The 21,795-nt window shown below is 45.1% G+C and overlaps 1 protein-coding gene across 2 annotated transcripts in view; it reads left to right on the top strand.

Moving 5' to 3' along the window:
* The window catches only part of XPO6 (exportin 6), a 49,952-nt gene that overhangs the window by 17,539 nt on the left and 10,618 nt on the right, over positions 1 to 21,795 (top strand). For both annotated transcript variants that reach the window (XM_018561786.1, XM_018561779.1), the window contains exons 7-16: positions 5,056 to 5,554; positions 12,950 to 13,076; positions 13,585 to 13,694; positions 15,107 to 15,215; positions 16,005 to 16,097; positions 17,393 to 17,462; positions 17,809 to 17,968; positions 18,066 to 18,158; positions 19,647 to 19,791; positions 21,220 to 21,366. In XM_018561786.1, the coding sequence (XP_018417288.1) occupies positions 5,056 to 5,554; positions 12,950 to 13,076; positions 13,585 to 13,694; positions 15,107 to 15,215; positions 16,005 to 16,097; positions 17,393 to 17,462; positions 17,809 to 17,968; positions 18,066 to 18,158; positions 19,647 to 19,791; positions 21,220 to 21,366 (1,553 nt within the window). The remainder of the gene's footprint in view (positions 1 to 5,055; positions 5,555 to 12,949; positions 13,077 to 13,584; positions 13,695 to 15,106; positions 15,216 to 16,004; positions 16,098 to 17,392; positions 17,463 to 17,808; positions 17,969 to 18,065; positions 18,159 to 19,646; positions 19,792 to 21,219; positions 21,367 to 21,795) is intronic.

Raw genomic sequence — 21,795 nt, 5'->3', positions numbered from 1 at the left:
CATATTCTACAAGACGGGTATTAAGCTTAAAGTGAATACATCAGGCTCACGTAAGTGTCCCCCTACCTCCCCAGATGCACACACTTACTACCATGTTCTCCTCTTTTTGCTCCCGGTAGCCGGACAGTCGGGGAGAAAAGAAAAGATGAGTTACTGCTACTTTTGAGGGAAGATGTTAAGTGAACTTGTTGTTTTGCCCTACGTGGGAAACCACACGTTTCTTTAATGATATTCCCTTTTTAAAAATAGAACAGGGCAACAGTAAGCATAAGAAAATCTATCAAAGTGCCTTCCGTATTTCATATTGACCTGTATTCCAAAAGCTGTGATGTTTTTGTCCAGTTCAGTTAATGCACTATGGGAGTCAGTTGTAGCTTTTAAGGTATGTATGTAAAAAAATATATATTTTTTCTATTTTTGGATTGATTTATGGAAGTATTCACAACCCTTTCAGATTTGTATTGCTATGTCCCCACTTAGTGGATTAATCCTCTCTATTTGTCCTGGGGACCACTGCCGCTGTGACGGAAAGTGCTGGGGGAAATAGAAAATGTTAGTCACCAGAACAAGAGGTGAGGGAATATCTTTCAATTGGGATACCTGTTCTGGTGATAACTGTCCCTTCACTTCATAGCAATTTGATGTCTTTTCCTGTTGCATCCCCAGGACAGGAAGTGAAGGTTAGTCTCTCCAACTGAGTATAGACAGCAGGAAATTAACTGACAGGTTTTAACCTCCACTAAAAAAAAACTATTTTTGTCTAACCATTCACTTTCACTGAGCCTACAGCAGAAAGAAACTTTAGGATAGGTGTCACCAGTGTGGACAGAAAAACTTTTCATTCAGACACAGTGTCACCAGTGTGGCAATATTGACTACTGATACAAAAACCAAGTAGGAGTTGGTGCAATGACTCCAGTGTCGTCACCCTCTTCCTGCTTTACATCTATAGAGCACAACAGAAGTTTGATCTTTTTTATGATGCTACAAATCTTAATCAGTAAAATAACTCCTGTATAGGTATTTCAGTCGTGTGTTTAACAGTTTTTGGTGGCAGTTAGATACAATCCCTGTCTTGTTTCCTTGTGTGCCATGTCCTTCATTTTAAATGCTTCTTTACATTCGCTTAAAGTTTACTACACTTTCCTCCATTGTGTCTTCCGGCACGTGTGACATTTCCCCATGAGATCATTAGTGTCTCTGTGTGTGTTGCTTATTTCCTTCCTGTTCACTAAAGCGTCTGTGGTTCCTTGTGTAATTTAGGCCTGATCTTTTCAGTGTCAGTGCAAAGGGGGGCGGGGAACAGAAAAACTTGTCATTCAGACTCTTCATTATTGAATAAAAATAAATATATATATATATATATTACAGAATGCACTAGAACAACAAAAGCTGTTGGCCAGTTTATATGCTTTTTATACTTTGTGCAGTTCATTTGAAAGAAATCTGCAAAGAAACAAACTTTGACTGGCTGCTTGATGAGTTTGTGAATGGAGAGCAGGGTGCATTGCTACCCTCACCTGTGGAATCTGTAAGATTCTCTTTATAGGAAGTTCTATCTGCAATATCTTGTGTCTACACACAATGACGGCATTGCACAGATTACACTGTAAAGTAATGATGCGTTTTAAGCATCATGATTCCAATCTAGCCTGACATGGAGCAAAAGCTGCATGCTTGTGTACATCTCTTAAATGCCAATTCGCTAAATACCTTTAAAGGGAGTCAAGGTTAAAGGTGTTCAAAGTCTTGAGCTGGGTTGACACGGGTGCTCTGTAGGAACATGCCAAAGCATGTGCTGCTGCAATGCTATTCATTCCTAATGGCGCTCCAACACACCTTGCTAGTGCATGTGAGTGTTTTCTCGCACCACAATGCATGGTGCACCATGTGTGGTGGTGTGCTGCCTTTCATAAAAAAAAAATAAAAAAAAAGACATGCACCTTTTTTATTTTTTTGGTGCATTTTAGTGCACTAGGGTGCGTATTCAATTCTGTAGGCTGCCCTAACAATGCATGTTAACGTGTGAAGTAACATGCCAACACGCTTTGTGCTAACAGACTGCAAAAGTGTGAACCTAGCCTTACAGTTTAATAAGATAAAAAAGAGGAAACTTGACCAAAGTTTGAGAAATAACTTTAGGCCAATGCTGAAATAACTTAAAATATGTGCACGCTGAAAATGTACTCTACTGTCCCTCTAATGTACATTTGCTATGCCCTACCATGTGTTCCTTTTGAAGGATGTGCTTTCTAGAAACAGCAGGTAATCTAGGAAAGAAATGCATAGGTGAGAACAATGGGATCTTTTCTATAGGAGAATTTTAAAGCACAACTGAACTTTCTGTTTAAATTGTCTAAACACATTCCAGTAGTAGAAAGCCTGTCCATTGCCAGCATGCTGCAGATAAGAAATCTTGCTCTTTGTGGGGAAGCAGATGTGGCTCTGTGGAGGTCCAACACACCCTCTACTGAACCAGATGTATAGCTCTGCAATCTGTAAATCGCATGCTCCCTGCTGGTTGGAGAGCTAGTTCTAACTCAGCGGGGAGGCATGTTAGACCTCAGGAGAGAGACTACTGTTTCCACACAGAGAGCAAGGGTCCTTATCTGCAGCATGCTGAGAATAAACATTCCCTTTTAATAGTGCACATGCATGCATGCATGCATGCATTTTTAATGCATGGATTTGCTCAGGGTTGCCGTCCTCCCCTTTCAATACACATACAGAGAACACCTAGTAAAAAAAGCAAGGCCTTTTAAGCGTATATTATATTTTGCATTTGTGCCATTATTTTATAGGGACTTGAGCACCTGCCAACTTTTCTTAAGTCTGCCCTTGCGTCCTGTCCATTTTTAGATCTATCGTTTAAAGCTGCCCAAAATCCATCTTCACTTGGAATGGAAAATTGGGAAACCAAAACACTACACAGGCTTAATGTTCTTTCTGCATGTGAAAGCCTGGGAGAGCTGTGGCTGGGTTAGATGGGTCAGCGACCGCTGTGGGCAATATCCGCTGTGCGCTAATGACTCGCGCCTTGCTGGAAGTGTCCTTGGGATGGTGGGTGATAATGAAATGCACAGGGACTCCATGCAGCTTTAAAGGACTGGCATTATAGTCAAGGATGGTCAGTGACAAGGCTCGAAATGCTGAGAGCTCTATAATTCTAATGAGGGCGGTTGAAGGGCGCACATTTCTTTTTTGGACCTGTGTTTTTACATTTTAAAGTGAGAGCCCCAGAAACCCCTTTTTTGCTCCTCCGTTTGCTATTTCTCATTTAGTTTGTGTAATGAGGCAGGGTTTGATTTGCTTCCCTGCTCTCGGTGATCCTGGGGATATCTCCCATCTTGCACAGTGTTTGCCAACTTCCTGATCCCTCTGGGAGTTGACTCTTAATACACAAGGCACGTCAGACTCTTGGCCCCCTCCAGCCCAAATTGCGCCCCCAGCTGTCATGTTAATGTGACATTATCGGCTGTCTAATACCAGGGTCCCCTTTTAGCAGAAGCAAGTACTATAGGAGAAGTGCTAAAGTGCAGCGGCTCTGTGCATATTTCATGATCTGGAACACCGCTGAAGTGTTGCATTTCTCTCCTCTGTCGATTGACATTAAAGGAGAACTTGTAGCGGGAAGCACTTTAGCCCTGCCCATGCAGTGAGATGCCACTGGATGTTAGACTAGGGGTAGGCAACCTTGGCATGTTAGTTGTGCTGAAACAAGTCGCATGAGACAATGCATGACTCCCAGTAGTTTCAACACCGCTGGAGTGCTGAAGTTGCCTACTCTTGGGTTAGAGCCTTCCTTGCAGCACCAGAGAGTGTCAGACCAGATTGGTACCTGCAAGAGCATAAATGCAAAAAGGCACTTAGAGTGGTGATTCTGGCTTGCACATTTCTTCTTCATGATGGTAGCGGCCTGTGCTGAGAGGCTTTTGTTGCGTCAAGCAGTTGATGCATTCTTGTATATAGGACTATAGTCTATAGGACTCGCTTAAAGCACGGCAGAAGGATGGTAACTGCAGAACAAATGTTCCTGTCATTGAATTCTGGATGATCTCAGAAGCATCTCAAACTGATGTCATCGACACAGCCCGAAGACCATCGACTTGGAACCTAAGAGAGGAGGCATTTGCTGTGGTATTGCTGGTTATTCTGTCCATGTCTTTTTCACAATTTAGCACTAAAGAGTGGGGTGAAGATATAAAATATCCTGAAGGATCTCTTCTGCAAAACGGTGAACCAAGAATTATATAGTTGACCTTTTAGCATATGCTGCTGCATAATGGAATAGTGAACTGTAAAAAAATAATGTGATGTGTATATTGTGGCTCCCTCATGCTGCTGTCATCATAGTTCTGTAGTGTGTAGAAGCCATAATATAGTAAGCCATATGTGCTCCCATCATTTGTCTAGTTGGCTGAGCATGATGCTCAGGTGAACATGAGGCCATGTAGAGCTGCCCTCACTGCCAGAAATTCTTCTCATGGCAAGTGTGAGGCCATGTAGTGATACCACAATGCCATGTAGTGCTACCCTTACTGCCAGAAGTTCTTCTCATGGCAAGTGTGAGGCCATGTAGTGCTACCCTCACTGCCAGAAGATGTTATGGCAAGTGTGAGGCCATCAAGTGCTACCATGAGATCATGTAGAGCTACCCTCACTGCCAGAGGTTCTTATGGCAAGAAAAATTATTCTTGGTTTGTTAGTGATGCCTTCAAATTTTGAAGACGGGCCAGCCCCCATCACCATGGAAGCGCATGACCTTCTGCATTTAGAAAAGCTAAACACAATAGCGCAAGTGTGAATGTAGCCTAAAGCCAATGTTGAAATTCATTCACTTAGAGTGTGTGAGGCAGATGTGTAGGCAACTTTGAGGTTCAAGCACAGGCCAAAATGTTTCTGGAGGCAGAGTTGAATCTCCTTAAAGAAGCACTTTTGGCTTAGAAAGGGGAAGGGGGGATCCAAGGTTCAGTGTATAGCTGCTGTTTAACATACTATGTTGTGGTTCTTAGTTTTCTGTTCCTCAATCTGGGTCCTTGTTTTTTTTTCTCGTAGATGACCTCCTCAGTAACCTCGTACACACGCCTACCTTGGCTAAGCAACTGAGCCAACCCCCGCCGAGCCTGGAGGCAGACAGCGAGCGTATATGTGCCCTGGCCCTGGAGTGCCTCTCTCACCTCTTCAGCTGGATCCCCCTTTCCGCCAGCATCACCCCTTCACTCCTCACCACCATCTTTCACTTTGCCCGCCTGGGTTGCGATACCCGCTCCCGAAAGACTCCTTCCGTTTCCAGCAACTCTTCTGCCACTATGAATGGGGGGAGCAGCAGCCCTCCGATTCCCTTGACGCTGCCCAGCTCACAGACTGACCGTGACCGGCTGGGGGTGTTGGCGATGTCTTGTATTAATGAACTCATGTGCAAGAACTGTGTTCCCCTGGAGTTTCAGGAATACCTGTTACGGGTGTGCCAGCAGACCTTTTATCTCCTGCAGAGGATTACACGGGAGACAAACGCTCACAGTGTGCGCAACCGTCTGGAGGAGCTGGACGAAAGGTAAGCAGCAGGTTTGCAGATGTATACATGAGAGGACTACCAATCGGAACACAAAATGATGATGGGTTATACAGTTCACAGGGTTACCTGATGTATTGGAAAAGTAATGCTTCCCAATGCAGGCATGTGGTAGAAACTGAAGCCCTTCCTGCTTCTATGGTATTGCATAAAAAAAAAAACCATACTGTATGCACAATGCTTATACTTGAGCTTTCAGCACTGGAGATGGGTGCTGGATATTTTTGAGTGCAAAGTTTCCTGTGCAAAAAGGCATTGCCACATTCCCGTCACACCATCCACTATACCCTGAAGTATTTGTCGTCCCTCCCGGTGGTGACTAGATAGGTGAAGGACAGGTTCACTTTAATCCCCTGCGTGCATACTCTCCTTTCTCTATAGACCAACCCCCAACCAAAATCTGCATGGAAGCTCCTATCTTGTTCCCATGAAAACTTGCACCCAGAAACAAAACTTCCAGGGCAGTATAATCAAAGCGCCTTGGCTCCAGGTTTTGGAAATTGACCCCTTAGAATCCCTTTTGATTCAGAGAGCAACAAGCAAAGAGCCACAGTTCATCAGAAATCATCTTTCATTTTTTAACTGCTCAGGATTGATGAATATTGACCATGAATCGTCCCTATTCAGACGGCTCTTGCACAGCTTTAACGTGACACTAAACTCAGGCGTTAAAGGAGAACTATGGGGTCAGTGTTTTTCCCCATAGTTCTCCTTAGTGTAACGTGAGGACACAAACTAGCGTCCTCCCGTTACCCTAAGCTCAGTATACCGCGAGCTACAGCTCGTGGTATACTGAGACGCCGGAGCGGATCCCGACATGTATGTCAAGATCCGCCCAGCTGCGTGAGTGACAGCTGGCTCTGCCTATCTAGAGGCAGAGCCAGCTGTACCCGCCCCCTCCCCTGTCCGTTCTGCCAGTCAGCGCTGGCGGACGGAGTGGGGAGAGGGGAATCCAGCCCCTCCCCTGTCACGGCAGAGAGCCGTGACAGGATCGAGAGGTGAGCGAACTTGGTATGTGTTCGCTCATTTCCCGATCTACTGAGCCAACCTGTGACAGTCTCATTGTCACAGGTCGGCTAGAACTATGAGGTGAGTGGAAATCACTCATCTCATACTTCTCCTTTTTAAATCTTAAAAATATATTGAAGTACCTCAACTATTAACAAAAATGTGTCTTATTTGTATATCATTAGGCTGTAGATTGTCAAATCATCTCTGAATTGGTGCTGACACTGTCCTTCCTTCTGGAGGGGGGCTACTTTTGTTTCCCACGGTCCCTGTGTGTTTTGTAAAGCCGTCACCGCTCCAAGCTCACTCCTGTGAACTACAATCTCAATACAAATCCGTAAACTAAAGCGCGAGATTGTAGTCCATCATGGGAGTGAGCTTGGAGGGGTGACTACTTTACAAGACGCACAGGGACCATGGGGAACAAAAGTAGCCCCCCTCCAGAAGGAAGGACACTTTCAGGAACTACTCTGCCATTTACCACTTAGTTCTTTGCATTCTTAAAGGCATTTGTGACTCCTTCTTCCACTTCATCGCGTTTCAAGTGACCAAGGTGAGGGTGGGGATCAGACACAGACTGCTTCCCATGGACTCCCAATGATCTTAAAGTTGTGTTCCAGGAAAAACAACTAGAAAACCGTTTTATCTGCCAAAGATTTCTATTTCTGTCTATCCAGTCCTGAGATCTACATAGCCATGCAAGGCAGCACAACCAGCCTAGTTACTTCACTTTTCTCTGCTGCTATAAAGTGATGATATTGTTTAGTTGCTCTCTGCCCCCAGCATGTGGTTGCAAAAATTATAATAGTATTAGTATTTTTTTTCTTTCTACCTACATTTACTTCTAGCAAGCCGTAGATAAATGCAGAAACATTTAAAAAAAGAAAAAAGTTGGCAAATAGGTAATAACTTACCTGTGTCTGCGCCACTTGCGCCTGTCTGTAGAAGCCAGCTTCAAGAATGGCGGTGCAGGAGGAAGTGTGTGTGGGCGCATGCGCAGTTGATATCACTGGCTGGGAGAGGAGGAGAGACACAGTGTAAGTTAATGCGCGTAGCCGGGAGCGTACACACAGGACATACTCCGTGGGACACAGAAGACATGGGAGTCTGCACTGGATCAGAGAGCAGCACCAGCGCTGGAGAGACTGTTGGAAACGAGTGTAAGGAAGATGTTTGCATCAAGAGGCATTACATAAGGTAAGTTATTAAAGCACCATTGGGTGGGGGAAGCAGCCTTTAATGTCACTTTAAGGAGCAGCATCACAATGATGAGATGATCCCTCTGTTCTCTTCCTTTTGACCATGATCCTTGTCAGCACTTGTTCATGTAGCCTCCATCTTGTAACTGGGGTGCTGCTATGCAGGGAATTACAGCGTTTGAAATACTTTTGCACTTTTACACTTTTGCATTGTGATAATGAATGGTAAAATGTTTATTTGCCAGTCGCGGTACCATTCATTTTGAAGGCCACCTTCGAGTACTGTACAGCAGACAACAATGCACTGACATGTAGTACAATGCACATGCTGTGCGATGTGGTGGGCTACCTTGTTAGAAAAAGTCGTGTGCATTTTGGCCATTGTGGTATATTGGCTGCCCCCATAATGAGTGGGCTGCCTTAACCCAATGCACAATGGAACACTGAACTGGGAATTTTCGCCTTAACAATAATTTAATTTTGACATAAGTGTATTAATTCAGGGCTTGTTATTCGGCCTTCTGCTGACACATGGGGCTCCATCTATAATGCGTCGGGTGGATGGCGTTTGCATGGCACTAGCTCCCCTAGATGGTGCTGAGGAGTATAGGAATTTCCAATGCTCGTCCACAACATCTAGGAACACTAGTGCCATGCAAATGGCATCTGGATGGCTATACGCCGGTGGAAGTTTTATAAATGAAGCTCTTGCATTTCCTTTACTCGCCCATCACCCATTACCCCCTGCAGTAGCCCTAAAAAAAAAAGCCAGGGTAAACCCCATTTGCTACACCAGTGGAGAAAGGGGAGATGGTCACCTATTACATTTGTCCTGAGTGGCCCACTCAGGTTCATTGTTGGGCGGTTGCAGACATATTATTTTGGTCATCTGTTGTAGGAGATTAAACTGGTCTGCATATCGGCGGTCTTCCCAGCCCTAGAAAATGGCGCAAGAGCATGAATGGGTTATACTCAGGGAAATGAAGCAACGCTCCTATAAGAACCTACAGAAACAATTTCGGACATCAGTGTTTTTCAGTAGACAAGGCTGTGTGGGGTTTTTTTAAGGTTAACATTCGGACCTTACAGATATTTTGGACACTGGGGATCTGGTAGCCTCATATTGCAGTAGAGTTGTTTTTCTCTAGCCCCCAGACCTGCAGTAATTGCCTCCCTCAGGCTGCATTTCTGACACTTCTCACATCAAAGTGTTTGGAGCTTGTTGTTTCCCATTGACAGTGACAAAACGATTTATCTCAAAATACAGGACACCGCAAAGATGAATATAGAGAAAGTTCATAGAAGGGAGGGAGAAAGAGGCATCCGTATAGATGAGGGTTCTGGTCGGACCTAATTTTGTCATATTAAGAGGCAGGACGGACCCCTCTGAGATGTAAAAAGACCCCCTAGAATGGTAGTATGGGGCTGCGGCCATTGCTGACCCTCATTGCCTGGTTGTTGACCCAGCTGGAACAAGTATAGAGAGGAGTTCCAGCTTCAATCTGACTTTCTAATCTTCATGCTTGTTCTGAGTCATTGATTTGGTATACAGTACCGGAGACAAGCGGGCAGCTAATATTCTGAGCTCAGCAATGGTAGCCTCCATGTGTCTCTTGGTGTAGCCTCCATGTGTCTCTTGGTGTAGGTTTCCTATTAGACCTGTGCGCAGGAAGCTGCACCATCCTGACCAGCATTGTGTAGGTACTAAAGTGTCTTTATCACATTCAAAAACAAAGCTCGGGGCTCTGCTCCAGAGAAATGATCTCCTTGGCCACCCAATCACAGGTCCCTGCTCCCAGCTTGTCTCAGCCGCACATCAATATAACACAGTAAAGGAAAGAGTCTCGCTCCTATTCAATAATTAAAATATATTAAACCAGATCCTGGAGTATAAGTCGTCCACCTGGGCCCTGACGTGTTTCATACGGTATCAGTGCCAGCTCCCAGCTTGTCCTAGCTGCATATCAATACAGCACAGTAAAGAAAAAAGTTGCACTCCTATTCATTAACCATAAAGTATATTAAATCAGATCCTGGTACATAAGCAGGACCATCCGGGCTCTGATGCGTTTTGCATGGTATGGGCTGTTTCGTAGGATTCAGCTCCTACTGGGCGAAGCATGTTAGAGAGAGCCCAAGTGGACTGCTTATGTACCAGGATCTGAGTTAGGATACTTTGTTTATTGATCGTAAAGAAAAGAGCCACATTCCCCATCAATAAACAAAGTATCTTAACTCAGATCCTGGTACATAAGCAGTCCACCTGGGCTCTCTCTAACATGCTTGGCTCAGTAGGAGCTGAATCATACGATACAGCCCATACCATGCAAAACGCATCAGAGCCCACATGGTCCTGCTTATGTACCAGGATCTGATTTAATATACCTTGTTTATTGATGGGGAGTGTGTCTCTCCTTTATTTTGTTATATTGATATGTGGCGGAGACCAGCTGGGAGCTGGCACAGATACCAAGTGAACTGCATCGGGCCCAGGTGGACTGGTTGTGCACCAGGATCTCATTTCATCTACTTTGATTATTGAATAGGAGTGTGTCTCTTTTACTGTGTTTATATTGATCCTTTAGATTGTAAGCCCTCACGGGCAGGGCCCTCCTTACCATCATCCACCAGGTGGGAGCTGGCACTGATGCTGAACGAAACCCGTCAGGCCCAAGTGGACTACTTTTGCACCAGGATCTGGTTTGATATGCTTTGGATATTTGAATAGGAGTGAGACTCTTCACATTACAATGTGCCGCTGAGACCAGCTAGGAGCTGGCACCGATACCAAGTGAAATGTGTCAGTCCTGGAGTAGACTACTGATGCACCAGGGTTCAATATACTTTAATCTTTAAATAGGAATGTTTCTTTACTGTGTCTTTAAGATGTCCACTATTATTATGTAGTGGAACTTTGCAAACAAGGGAATCCACATTTTCATGCTCAGCACTTTATCAGGAAATATTGAATACAAGTCTATAATATTTTTCACTTGCAAATGGTTAGGCCGCCTGCCCATCATGCTCTGCTCATGGGAGTATCATTGAATCTCCCCGTTATTTATTTTCTCAGGATAAACTTTTATTGGAGATGAAAAGCATTGTTCAGTTTTTAGTTTTGTGGTTACAGAAAGAGAACAGCAGACATTAAATCTAACAAACCCAAACAAGTGGCTCACAGTATCTGGAGGATTGAAGCGCAGCCTTCAATTTACTGATTACAGAAAAGCTTCCAGGAACTTCAAGTACAAGCAGAGAACAGAATGTTATTATATTGTAACGTGACATGAGAAAAGTGTTACAGCTGTGAATACAAAACAACACGGCAATTTTCAGGTTTCAATATGGTTCTAGTCAAGACTCTGGCTGGGCCAATCCAAGCCACTCCTGTGTTGTCTTTGCTGTGGGCTTAGGATGGTTGTCATGTTGGAAGGGGAACCTTCTGCCCTGTCCGAGGTCCTGAGCGCTGTGGAACAGGTTTTCATTGAGGATATCTCTGTACTTTGCTCCATTCAGCTTTCCCTCAACCCTGACCAGTCTGCCAGTCCCTGCTGCTGAGGAACACCCCTACAGCATGATGCTGCACCACCATGCTTCACTGGTGGGATGGTATTGGGCAGGTGATGAGCGATGCCTGGTTTCGTCCAGACATAACGTTTAGAATTGAGGCCAAACAGTTCAATCTTGGTTTCATCAGACCAGAGAATCTTGTTCCTGAGAGTCCCTCAGGTGCTTTTTATTTTGCAAACTCCAAGCAGGCTGTGTTTTGCCCTGAGGAGAGGCTTCCGTCCGCCGTGGAGGGCTGCAGTGATGGTTGTCCTTCTGGAACTTTGCTCCATCTCCACACAGGATCTCTGGAGCTCAGTCAGAGTGACCGTCGGGTTCTTGGTCACCTCTCTTACTAAGGCCCTTCTCCCTCGATTGCTAAGTTTGGCCAAGCGACCAGCTCTTGGAAGAATCTTGGTTGTGCCAAACTTCTTCTGTTTGAGGGTTATGGAGGCCACTGTGCTCTTGGGAACCTTCAGTGCAGCAGAAATGTTTTTGTAGCCTTCCCCAGATCTGTGCCATGCAATAATCCTGTCTCTTGAGCTCTGCTGGCAATTCCTTTCAGCTCATGGCTGTTGCTCTGATACAATATACATTGTCAGCTGTGAGGCCTCCTATAGAGAGGTGTGCGCCTTTCCCAATCATGTCCACTCAATGTAATGTACCCCAGGTGGACTCCACTCAATGTAATGTACCCCAGGTGGACTCCACTCAATATAATGCACCCCAGGTGGACTCCAATCAAGGTGTAGAAACATCTCAACAACCATCAAGAGAAATGGGAGGCACCTGAGCTAAATTTCAAGTGTTGATGCAAGGGGTGTGATTACTTATGTCAATGTGATATTTCAGTTTTTCCTTTTTCATACATTTGCAAACATTTCTAAAATTCTGTTTTCACTTTATCATTATGGGGTACTGAGTGTAGGTTCATGAGACAAAAAATAATTTAAACAACTGTAGTATCGGGCTGCAACATAACATTGAAAACAGTGAAGGGGGTCTGAATACTTTCTGAATGCACTGTAAGGCCTCATTCACACAGGGTAGAGTGGGGCCGTACAGATCTGTCGGTCCCTTCCCGGGAAGGACAAGTGCTGCGTGTGATTTCACATTGCATGTCTCAGAATAAAGTTACAACTCGATCAGATTTGAGTATGAAGGTTTTTTTTTGCAACTTTTGAAAGAAGATCATTCAGTGTAGTTAAAGGAGAACTATGGGGTCGGGGCTTTTCCCCATAGTTCTCCTTAGGGTAACAGGAGGACACAAACTAGCGTCCTCCCGTTACCCTAAGCTCCGTATACCGCGAGCTACAGGTCGCGGTATACTGAGACGCCGGAGCGGGTACCCTCCCCCGTCTGTTCCACCAGTCAGCGCTGGCGGAGGGGGGGGGGGGGGGGTATGGGAGTCCAGCCCCTCCCCTGTCACGCCGGTATATGTTCGCTCACCTCCCGATCTACTGAGCCGACCTGTGACAGTCTCTCATTGTCACAGGTCGGCTAGAACTATGAGGTGAGTGAAAAGCACTCACCTCATAGTTCTCCTTTTTAAGGATTTGTTTTTCTGTGTATAATGGATGCAACTTGTTCTGACCCATTTTGTCTTGTCTATCTGATTTTACAGTTATGTTGAAAAGTTTACAGATTTCCTGCGGCTTTTTGTCAGCGTCCACCTACGAAGGATAGAATCTAATGCTCAGTTCCCGGTGGTGGAGTTCCTGTCATTGCTGTTCAAATACACCTTTCACCAGGTATTTCATCTAACCCATTCTTTAGGCCTTCTTGTAGTAAAAGGGAATGCACACTGTACTTTTAGAAAGGGAAAAAAAATCTCACCATGATATCATGGTCAGGACTAAAATAGATGTTTTCAGATTAATATGATATCAATATTTTGTACTTTAATATCCCGTCCAGCTCCATTTTCACACTTTTTTTCTTTCCAGACTCTCCTTCACTCCTCTGTTGCTTACAGAGCTCAATAGTTCAAGCTAGGATAGGATACAGCTCTCAAACGTTTTAGGGGTTTTATTTTTTTGCTTTAGTAAATGTGAATCTCAGGGTGGGAAGCTACTGTTGTGCCGTCTCTCTAAATAATCCATAGTGCTCTGGTCATCCCTCCTTCTTTTTTTTTTCTTCTTTTTTTTTTAATGTTTTCAATTACCGATTTTGTGAAAGTCTGTACATGACTGTCATGAAGTCTGAACATGAGACGTAATCTTTAGCTAGACCTTCATCATTTCTGCTTTGTCTCCACAGCCCACCCATGAAGGTTACCTCTCATGTCTCGATATCTGGGCTCTCTTTCTGGACTATCTGACCAACAAAATACGGAACAGGTTAGAAGACAGAGAGGCTATCATAAACAGGTGAGTGTATAATGGGAAGCCATGTCCTATGTGCAGCAACATGTAGCCAAACAAACCACATCAGATGGTAAGCCATGTCCTATGTGCATCAACATGTAGCCAAACCAACCACGTCATATTTTTCATTTACAGCCAATTAAACTTTTGGGGATTCCATCTTCCAGCCTACATGTGCCCAGCTTATCTGTACACCTCAAGAAGTGAATAAAAGGAATAATCCAAAATTGTCCCCAGGACGGTGGCTCAGAAGAGATTGTCATTGGTCAGCATGGTCACATGGCCGTACTGACCAATGACCACCAGTGGAAGCATTATATACAACCTCAGGGGCTATGTAGTCAGGTTTTCAAGGGCCAGGACCATTATCCTAGCTGGCGTGGGCAGTGGTCATGCTTGCAGCTAAGTGTAGAAGTGGTGGTGGTGTGAGTTCAACTTTTTCCATTTTTGTGAAAGGGTGATCTGGGAACATCAAATGTTTGCCCATGTAAAATGCTGGTGTGGGTGCACAACACACAACGCATTGTAGTGTTTGCTTTTTTTCTTTCTCCCCTTGCTACCCCTGGGAGCCAGCCCTTTAAGTGGGCTGTAACACCGAAAGCTGGAAGTAGGGGATTCTATTCGCTGTGATTGGCTGCACAGTGATGTAATCGGGAGTCTGTCCGACCAGCTCCTGTCAGTAGTGAGCTGTTGGTGAGTGCTGGACCACAGTTCAAGGGGTGCTGATTGAGCACGCCCCAAAACAACACAGCGACTTATATATGCAGCAGCTGGGCAATAAGGCCACCCTACAGTGCTGCTGCATATATTTAGGGTTAACATTATTGAAAGTTAACAATTCCAGGAGTCTTTTGCTCTGTGCGAATAGGTGGAAAAATGAACGTTCTTAGTGTATTTTCTTTTCAGTTTCAATGTAAAGCAAAACCACATGGAGGCCACTAGATTGAGCTGAGGATAACTATGCATTTCCTGTGTTCCTCGGCTCAATCTATTGGTCAGGGTGAACGGCTTTGCAAATTGTTACTTTTATTACAGGTATTTATATAGCGCCAACAGTTTACGCAGAGCTTTACCTAGTAGCACATTCACATCAGTCCCTGCCCCCAAGGAGCTTACAAGCTTAGGTCCCTATCTCGCATGCATACCTATGAGGGCCAATTAGACAAGAGCCCATTAACCTACCAGCATGTCTTTGGAGTACCCGGAGGAAACCCAGAGAAGGAGAACATGCAGATAGTGTCCTGACCAGTATTCGAACCATGGACCCTGGTGCTACAAGGCAGAAGCGCTAACCATATAAGTAGACCCCTTTTTGTGTTCTGTGGATCGCCTTCGGGGGTTCATGGTTTGGGTTAGTTTGCCTGTTGTCACAGTTTGAATCTTCAGCTTTTCGCTAAGTGATTTTACCATTGCAGGTACGAAGACGCTCTGGTGTTGCTACTCACGGAAGTCCTGAACCGGATCCAGTTCCGCTACAACCAGACACAGCTGGAGGAGCTAGATGACGAGACCCTGGATGATGATGTAAGAACGTGCTCTGGGATTGGACAGACAGTGATGGGTCAGGCTGGCCCCTCGCCATACAATCTCCTTCAGCTTTTCCATCAACTATGTAGTATGAAGACCGACCTGATTGCATATCAATTGAATGGATCGTATGGTCAGGCCCTCACACTATATAGGGGGCGTTGGATCTAAAGGAGATATTATTGTACATGTAAAACATATGTAGGCTGATTAACACTCACCACATGTTACAATCTCTTTAGACTACCAAAAATGTAGTGCCAAGACCTGCCTGGTTGGATGGAGGTTGAATGTGTTACTTAGGTGGGTCCACATAATGCATTGTTTTGGTGAGGCTGAAGGAGATTGTACAGTCATGTTGTGCTGACCATTAGATTTACTAAAGCTAGGTAATTGAGCTCTTGAGACAAGGAGGCTCCTGATGTGAACCCCACTTTTTCTTTTTCCTGTGTTTTGCATGGGGTCCTCCTTTTAAAAACCTTATCTGACCCCCATCTCTGATAGGGGTCTGGTATGGATTTTGGAGGAGCCACGGGCATTTTTCAAAAAATTTTTACACATGGGTGCCTTGAGATTTGACATATCTTTTTAAAGGGTGCTGTGACTAAAAAAGGTTGAGAATCGCTGTAATGGGGACCTACCTACACTATATAATCAATTTGTATACAATCGGTCAGGCTTGCGCTATGCAGGTGCTGGTAGTTCTCATGTTGGATGACATTTGATTGGTAGGAAATAGATCTGTATGACCGCTCCATGTACTGACTGTCTCTTTTGTGTTTACAGCAGCAGACAGAGTGGCAGCGGTATCTGCGGCACAGCCTGGAAGTTGTAGCCAAAATCATGGAGCTGCTCCCTACACACGCCTTCACCACACTGGTAAGGGAGTGGGCAATGCGTTCTATAAATGTGGCTTCACGTACACATTCACAGTGATCTGTGAGCTAAAGCTTTGAATGTCCTGGATTAAGGTACCCATTAGACCAGGGGTGGGCAACTCCGGCCTTCCAGCTGTTTTGGAACTACATGTCCCATGAGGCATTGCGAGACTGACAGTTACAGGCAGTCTTGCTCGGAGTTGTACTTAAAGCACAGCTGGAGGGCCAGAGCTGCCAACCTACACTAGCTGATGTGTGTCAGACATTGCAGCAAACACTGGGATTTATATCATTGTTTCAATTCTAAGTCCAGGAAGATGGTGGTGGTGCAGGATGATGCCTGGACTATGGTGCCATCCTTCTGGAGGTAAAAGCAGATCAAAGGCATTTTTTAGAGGGAGTATTGTGATTTCTGTGTAAGGGGTTTATAAATATCTGGAAGTCTTAAGTTGGCCATACACCTATAGATTATCTGCAGATGTTCTATGATCAGATGGAAAAAAGTGCAACAGATTCCTCCATCTACGCTAAACTGTGTGGATGGAGGAATCTCCCACTGGGCCAAGCTTCAGTATCTTACTAGTCCGCTGTGCTGGTTTTCAAAATACCTGAACAATCTGATTGGATGCAGGCATTGTTCAGGTGTTTTGAGAGCCAGCGGGGCCGACTAGTAAGATACTGAAGCTTGGCCCAGTGGGAGATAGAAGCTTCAACGAGTCAGAGCCCACCTCATTTCCTGGCTGAAAGTCTGACTGTTCCTACCCCACCCCTTCCATTCATTGGAATTCAGCCCTTTAATCACAGAGGCTCCAGGTCACATGTGGGTGTTACATAGGTTGGTCTGCATGCAAATGCAGTCTACCCAGGAACACCTACTTCTCCAGACTGACACACACTCATGAAGGCCATCTCACTGCTTGCACCAGGGCTGAGGGCTCTTGAGTACTGAGGCAGGGTGCTGTGATGTATAACAAGCTATGTGCAGCACCCTGCCAGTCCCTCCCACCCACCATGATCTTCCTGCATTTTATAAGTAAGCACAGGGACCTGGTGGTGACATCGCTGGGTCTAGAATAAGGTATGGAAGAAACACATATTTTACACATTTCATTGGCATGTTGATGTGGGGGAAGGAGGAGGAACAACCTGAAGGCAAAATATAAGCAGCTTTAACAAGACTTCTTATTGCTGGATTTTGATTCATTTACATCTGTTCTCACACTTGCTGAATGGTAATTCTTCCTCCTCCCATCATATAATGTATTACATGTAATCCTTTTTTGTGTTTTGTCTTAGTTTGCTGCTCTGCAGGAGAACCTCAATGTTTATCTTGGTCTTCAGCAATGTATAGTATCCTCTGGACAAGGTAAGTTCTAATGGAACATACTTCATTGTAGCTGCTGGTATCATCAACACCTACCACTGATATGGAAAGATATGTGAAGGCAAAGCTTCTCTTGGCTCTACTTCCCTTGGCTCTACTTCCCTTGGCTCTACCTCCCTTGGCTCTACTTCTCTTATGGGTCATGGGAGTACATTGACTAAGGTACCACTGTGACCCAGTCTGTAGTCCAGGGGGGGAGAGAGGCGGCTCTTTAGTCCGGGGGGAGGTAGCTCTTATACAATTTACTTTGAAGTTACTTTGACTTGCTTGATAAGAACAGTGATCTTTCAGGGTCCACCAACTGATGTCTGTTCTCTCCCCCCCACAGAACAGCGTCTTAACGTGACTGCAGAAAACGACTGCCGGAGGTTACACTGCTCACTGCGGGACCTCAGCTCGCTCCTGCAGGCGGTGGGGAGACTTGCGGAGTATTTTATCGGGGACATGTTCGAGGCGCGCTTTAATGATGCCCTCACTGTAGTGGAAAGGTAATGTGCAATCCCCATGGTTTCTGTGTGTGATCTGTAACTTTTTAGCCAATCAGAGCTAACGCTGACATTTTGCCTCTGCAATCCGTTCCTCTAGGTTGGTGAAGGTTACTTTATATGGTTCCCAGATTAAACTGTACAACATGGAGACCGCAGTGCCATCCGTTCTAAAGCCAGACCTTGTCGACGTGTACGTATCAGGCTGCTCTGTCTAAATTTATTCTTGTATGGTTTGTCAGTCTTTTCAGGCCAAAAAAACCCCACAATGGGCGATGTCTGAGAGCTTATATTACCTCTGTCCATGATATTGAGTCTGTAGCACCCACAAGATACTTGAAGCCAAATCCAGTTTTTTTAAATTTTTCTAACATGTACATTTAATAGATCACAACACGCTGGATGGGGTGGCTGCGTTTTGAATTCCTTCTCTTCCCCTTTATTTTCACCTAGTGATCCTGCCTGTTAGAGATGCACCGATACTAGTACAAGTACTTGCCCAAATGCTCCTGATGCCTATTCCGATACCAGAACTATCAGTAGCAGGAAGCCAGGCGGCGAGTCATTGCACGCTGCCCGGCTTCCTGGCTGGCTTGGAAGCCAGCTCTATGCTCCCTGGTGAGGAATGACTCGCGGGCAATGACTCTCTTCCTGATTAGCCAGGAAGCCGGCTCCATGCTCCCTCGTCATGACGAGGGAGCATGGAGCCGGCTTCCCGGCCAATCAGGAAGCTGGGCACCGTATTATGACTTGCCACCCTACTTCCTGATTGGTCGGAAAGCTGGCCAATCGGGAAGACAGGCGGCGAGTCATTACCCATGCCCCGGCTTTCTGAATGGCCAGAAAGCCGGCTCCGTGCTTACACAGCACCTGTTGACGAGGGAGCATGGAGACGGCTTCCCTGCCAATCGGGAGTCATTACATGCTGCCCGGCTTCCTTACTGACACTTCTGGTATCGGCGAATACGGAAACATTTTTTTATCGGTGCTCTATACCAAAAAACAGTATCTGTGCATCTCTGGTGTCTGTAGCACACTTCCTGCCTTAGTGTGACCACACTCCCTTTCCATGATATATCTATGGAATAGAGTAGCACTTTCACCCTAGCCTGCTCTCCTGGTTTGTACTACAAACCTCTCCTCTCCCTCCAACCCCCTATGTAATAGAGATTCATTGTTTTGCAGTTCACAGAAGATGGCTGGAAGAGCTGATAACATTGTTTGAAATGTAATTTCAGTACATGGGAAGTTACGGAGATACTGGATATCTACCAGATTAAAAAGTAAACTAATGCAGCCACCACATCCTAAGGACAGGGTCACTTTAGGCTGGAGCTCTTGCTCGGCATCTCTAGAAAAAATGATGCAAGGATGCTTTTCCTGGTCTTCTATTTGGTTAATAGGTGTTTTCACTGAGGTTGTGTTGCAGCTGGTCACGGTCACCTACACAAATCCTAGCACAGCCTTCATTGATGAAAACACTCCTGGTCTTGCATCTTTTAAAAATGGAAACTCCATTTTTATTTATTTTTTAGTCCGGTCCAGGTTCCTGTTGACCATTTGTGCTCCTCTAATTTATAGCTATTTACAGTGGAGTTTATAGTATATGGATTATGCCATCTCCAACCTACAGATCATTCCATATTGGTTAAAATACCTCTTCTCTCTCTTTTCCTGGCAGACATGCCCAGTCGTTAGCTGCATTACAAGCTTATTCGCACTGGCTTGCGCGTTTCTACAGCGAGGTCCAGCGTCAGAACCCGGAACGATTCATCTCCATCATCTCCACAGCAATGGAAGCCCTGCCCCCTCTAATCAGCACAAAGGTGAGCGGTCTTGCACCTGATTTGCAAATTGTTTCTAATCCGTGACTGAATGAAGTCTGAGGACCAGCTTGGCAGCCAGGCAACTGTCATTTTTCAGTAGAGAGGTCAGCAGAGGCAGTCTTTTCAGTACAGGTTTTAATGAAAGAGGCTGGAAGGTAAACTGTGTACTTTACTCTTCTGAGAATGGTTTTGTTTTGTTTATTATTGGTATTTATTACGGATGCACCAATACAGGTTTTTCGGTATCAAGTACGACTACCAATATTTTATATTCGGTACTAGTCGATACTGGTGCTTCCGCTAGCATGGAGCCGGCTTCCTGATTGGCCGGGAAGCTGGCTCCATGCTGTTTGGTTGGATTGATGCTGATTGGCTGGGAAGCCGGCTTCCCAGCCAAACAGCATGGAGCCGGCTTCCCAGCCAATCGGGAGGCAGGTCATTATCTGTCGCCCGGCTTCCTGATTGGCTGGGAAGCTGGCTCCATGTTCCCTTGCAGCACGGAAGTTCCGGTATTAGGGGGCATTTGGCCGAGTACTCGCCCAAATACTCGGTATCGGCACCGATACTAGTATTGGTGCATCCCTAGTATATATATATGGCGCCAAGAATTTACGCAGCGCTCTACATACAGAACATTCACATCGGTGCCCTCAAGAAGCTTGCAGTCTAAGGTCCATATCTCACATGTATGTATGCAGGAGCCAATTAACCTTCCAACATGTCTTTGGAGGTTTGGGAGGAAATCTGAGGACACCCATGCAAAAACAGGGAAAGCATGTAAACTCCATGCAGATAGTGTCCTGACAAGGATACGAACCAGGGACACCAGTTTTGTTGCAGAAATGTGTACTCTAGCACAGTGTGACTGTTTGATGCTGTTTTGTCTCTTAGTATGACAGAGCTAGAAGGTTAACGTGTGGATGAGTACACTGTGACTGGCACAGCTGTCACTCAGCAGCTTAGGACATTTGTATTTAAACTGTTAAAGCTTACTGAAAAGGGCGGAACCTCATGGGTGAGGAATGGTGGTTTGTTAATGCAGAAAGCAGATATATTCATATATAGAATAATAAATTAGCATTGCATACAGGGCAAACCCATGGCGCTGGTTCATTTAAGTTGTGTGTACTATCTGAGCTTCTGTTATTAAGAACAGCAACAGTTAAGATTATCCTTGTAGACATGGGGAAAGATGCCTAGAGTTCTACTCTGTTGCTGAAAACTGTAAATAGGCAAATTATGATTATTGCATATAAATGTTATAAGTAAAGAAGAACATTTGCAATCTGCAAACTGTATAGTCTAAAAGCTTCCTTTCCTGATAATTTCCCTCATTATTAATGCTGATTAGTCTGCTGTGGATGGCTCGGCTATATTCCTCTAGTGATGTTCTGCTAATGCTAGACTGAACTGTCTCTCTTCTCTCAGGTACAAGAGAAGTTGCTGCTGTCTGCGTGTCATCTTCTGGTCTCTGTGGCCACCACCGTGCGGCCTGTGTTCCTCATCAACATTCCCGCCGTCCAGAAAGTGTTCAGCCGTGTGACAGACAACGCTGCCCAGAGACTACCGGAGGAGGTGCGCTGTCCTTTGTGTAGAATCTCAGCACTGTAACAGTCCTTTCCTTCCATCGTATGGGGAATTATGTGTACACGTTTAGCACAAGAGGTCCCACAGTAAAAGGCACTCTGTTTGATGATCAGTCTTTCAGCTCCATCTATGACACTCTTGCTGCATCTGCCATATTTATCACTACAGAGTAGAATTGTTCCAGGAAGCTTGGCTTGCGCAAAGCAACCATTTGGATGCCTTCTCCCCTTACACCATAGCACTATGGGAAAGTTATTAGGAGAATTGAGTATGCAATGGGGGACACATGTAGGCAGAGACATTCAGACATATTAAGGCCCAACTCCAGACAATACTTTATTTTTTAGGTTAGCATGGGGAATGGCTGTCTGTCTCCGTTGAGATTTTTCACTTCCTGTGCCAGTGATGAGGTGTTTC

Source organism: Nanorana parkeri, unplaced genomic scaffold, assembly GCF_000935625.1.
Source record: "Nanorana parkeri isolate BGI_ZX_2015 unplaced genomic scaffold, ASM93562v1 scaffold19, whole genome shotgun sequence".
Lineage (NCBI taxonomy): Eukaryota > Metazoa > Chordata > Amphibia > Anura > Dicroglossidae > Nanorana > Nanorana parkeri.
Note: the sequence above shows the minus strand (reverse complement) of the source record. Positions and strands in the feature narration are given on the sequence as shown.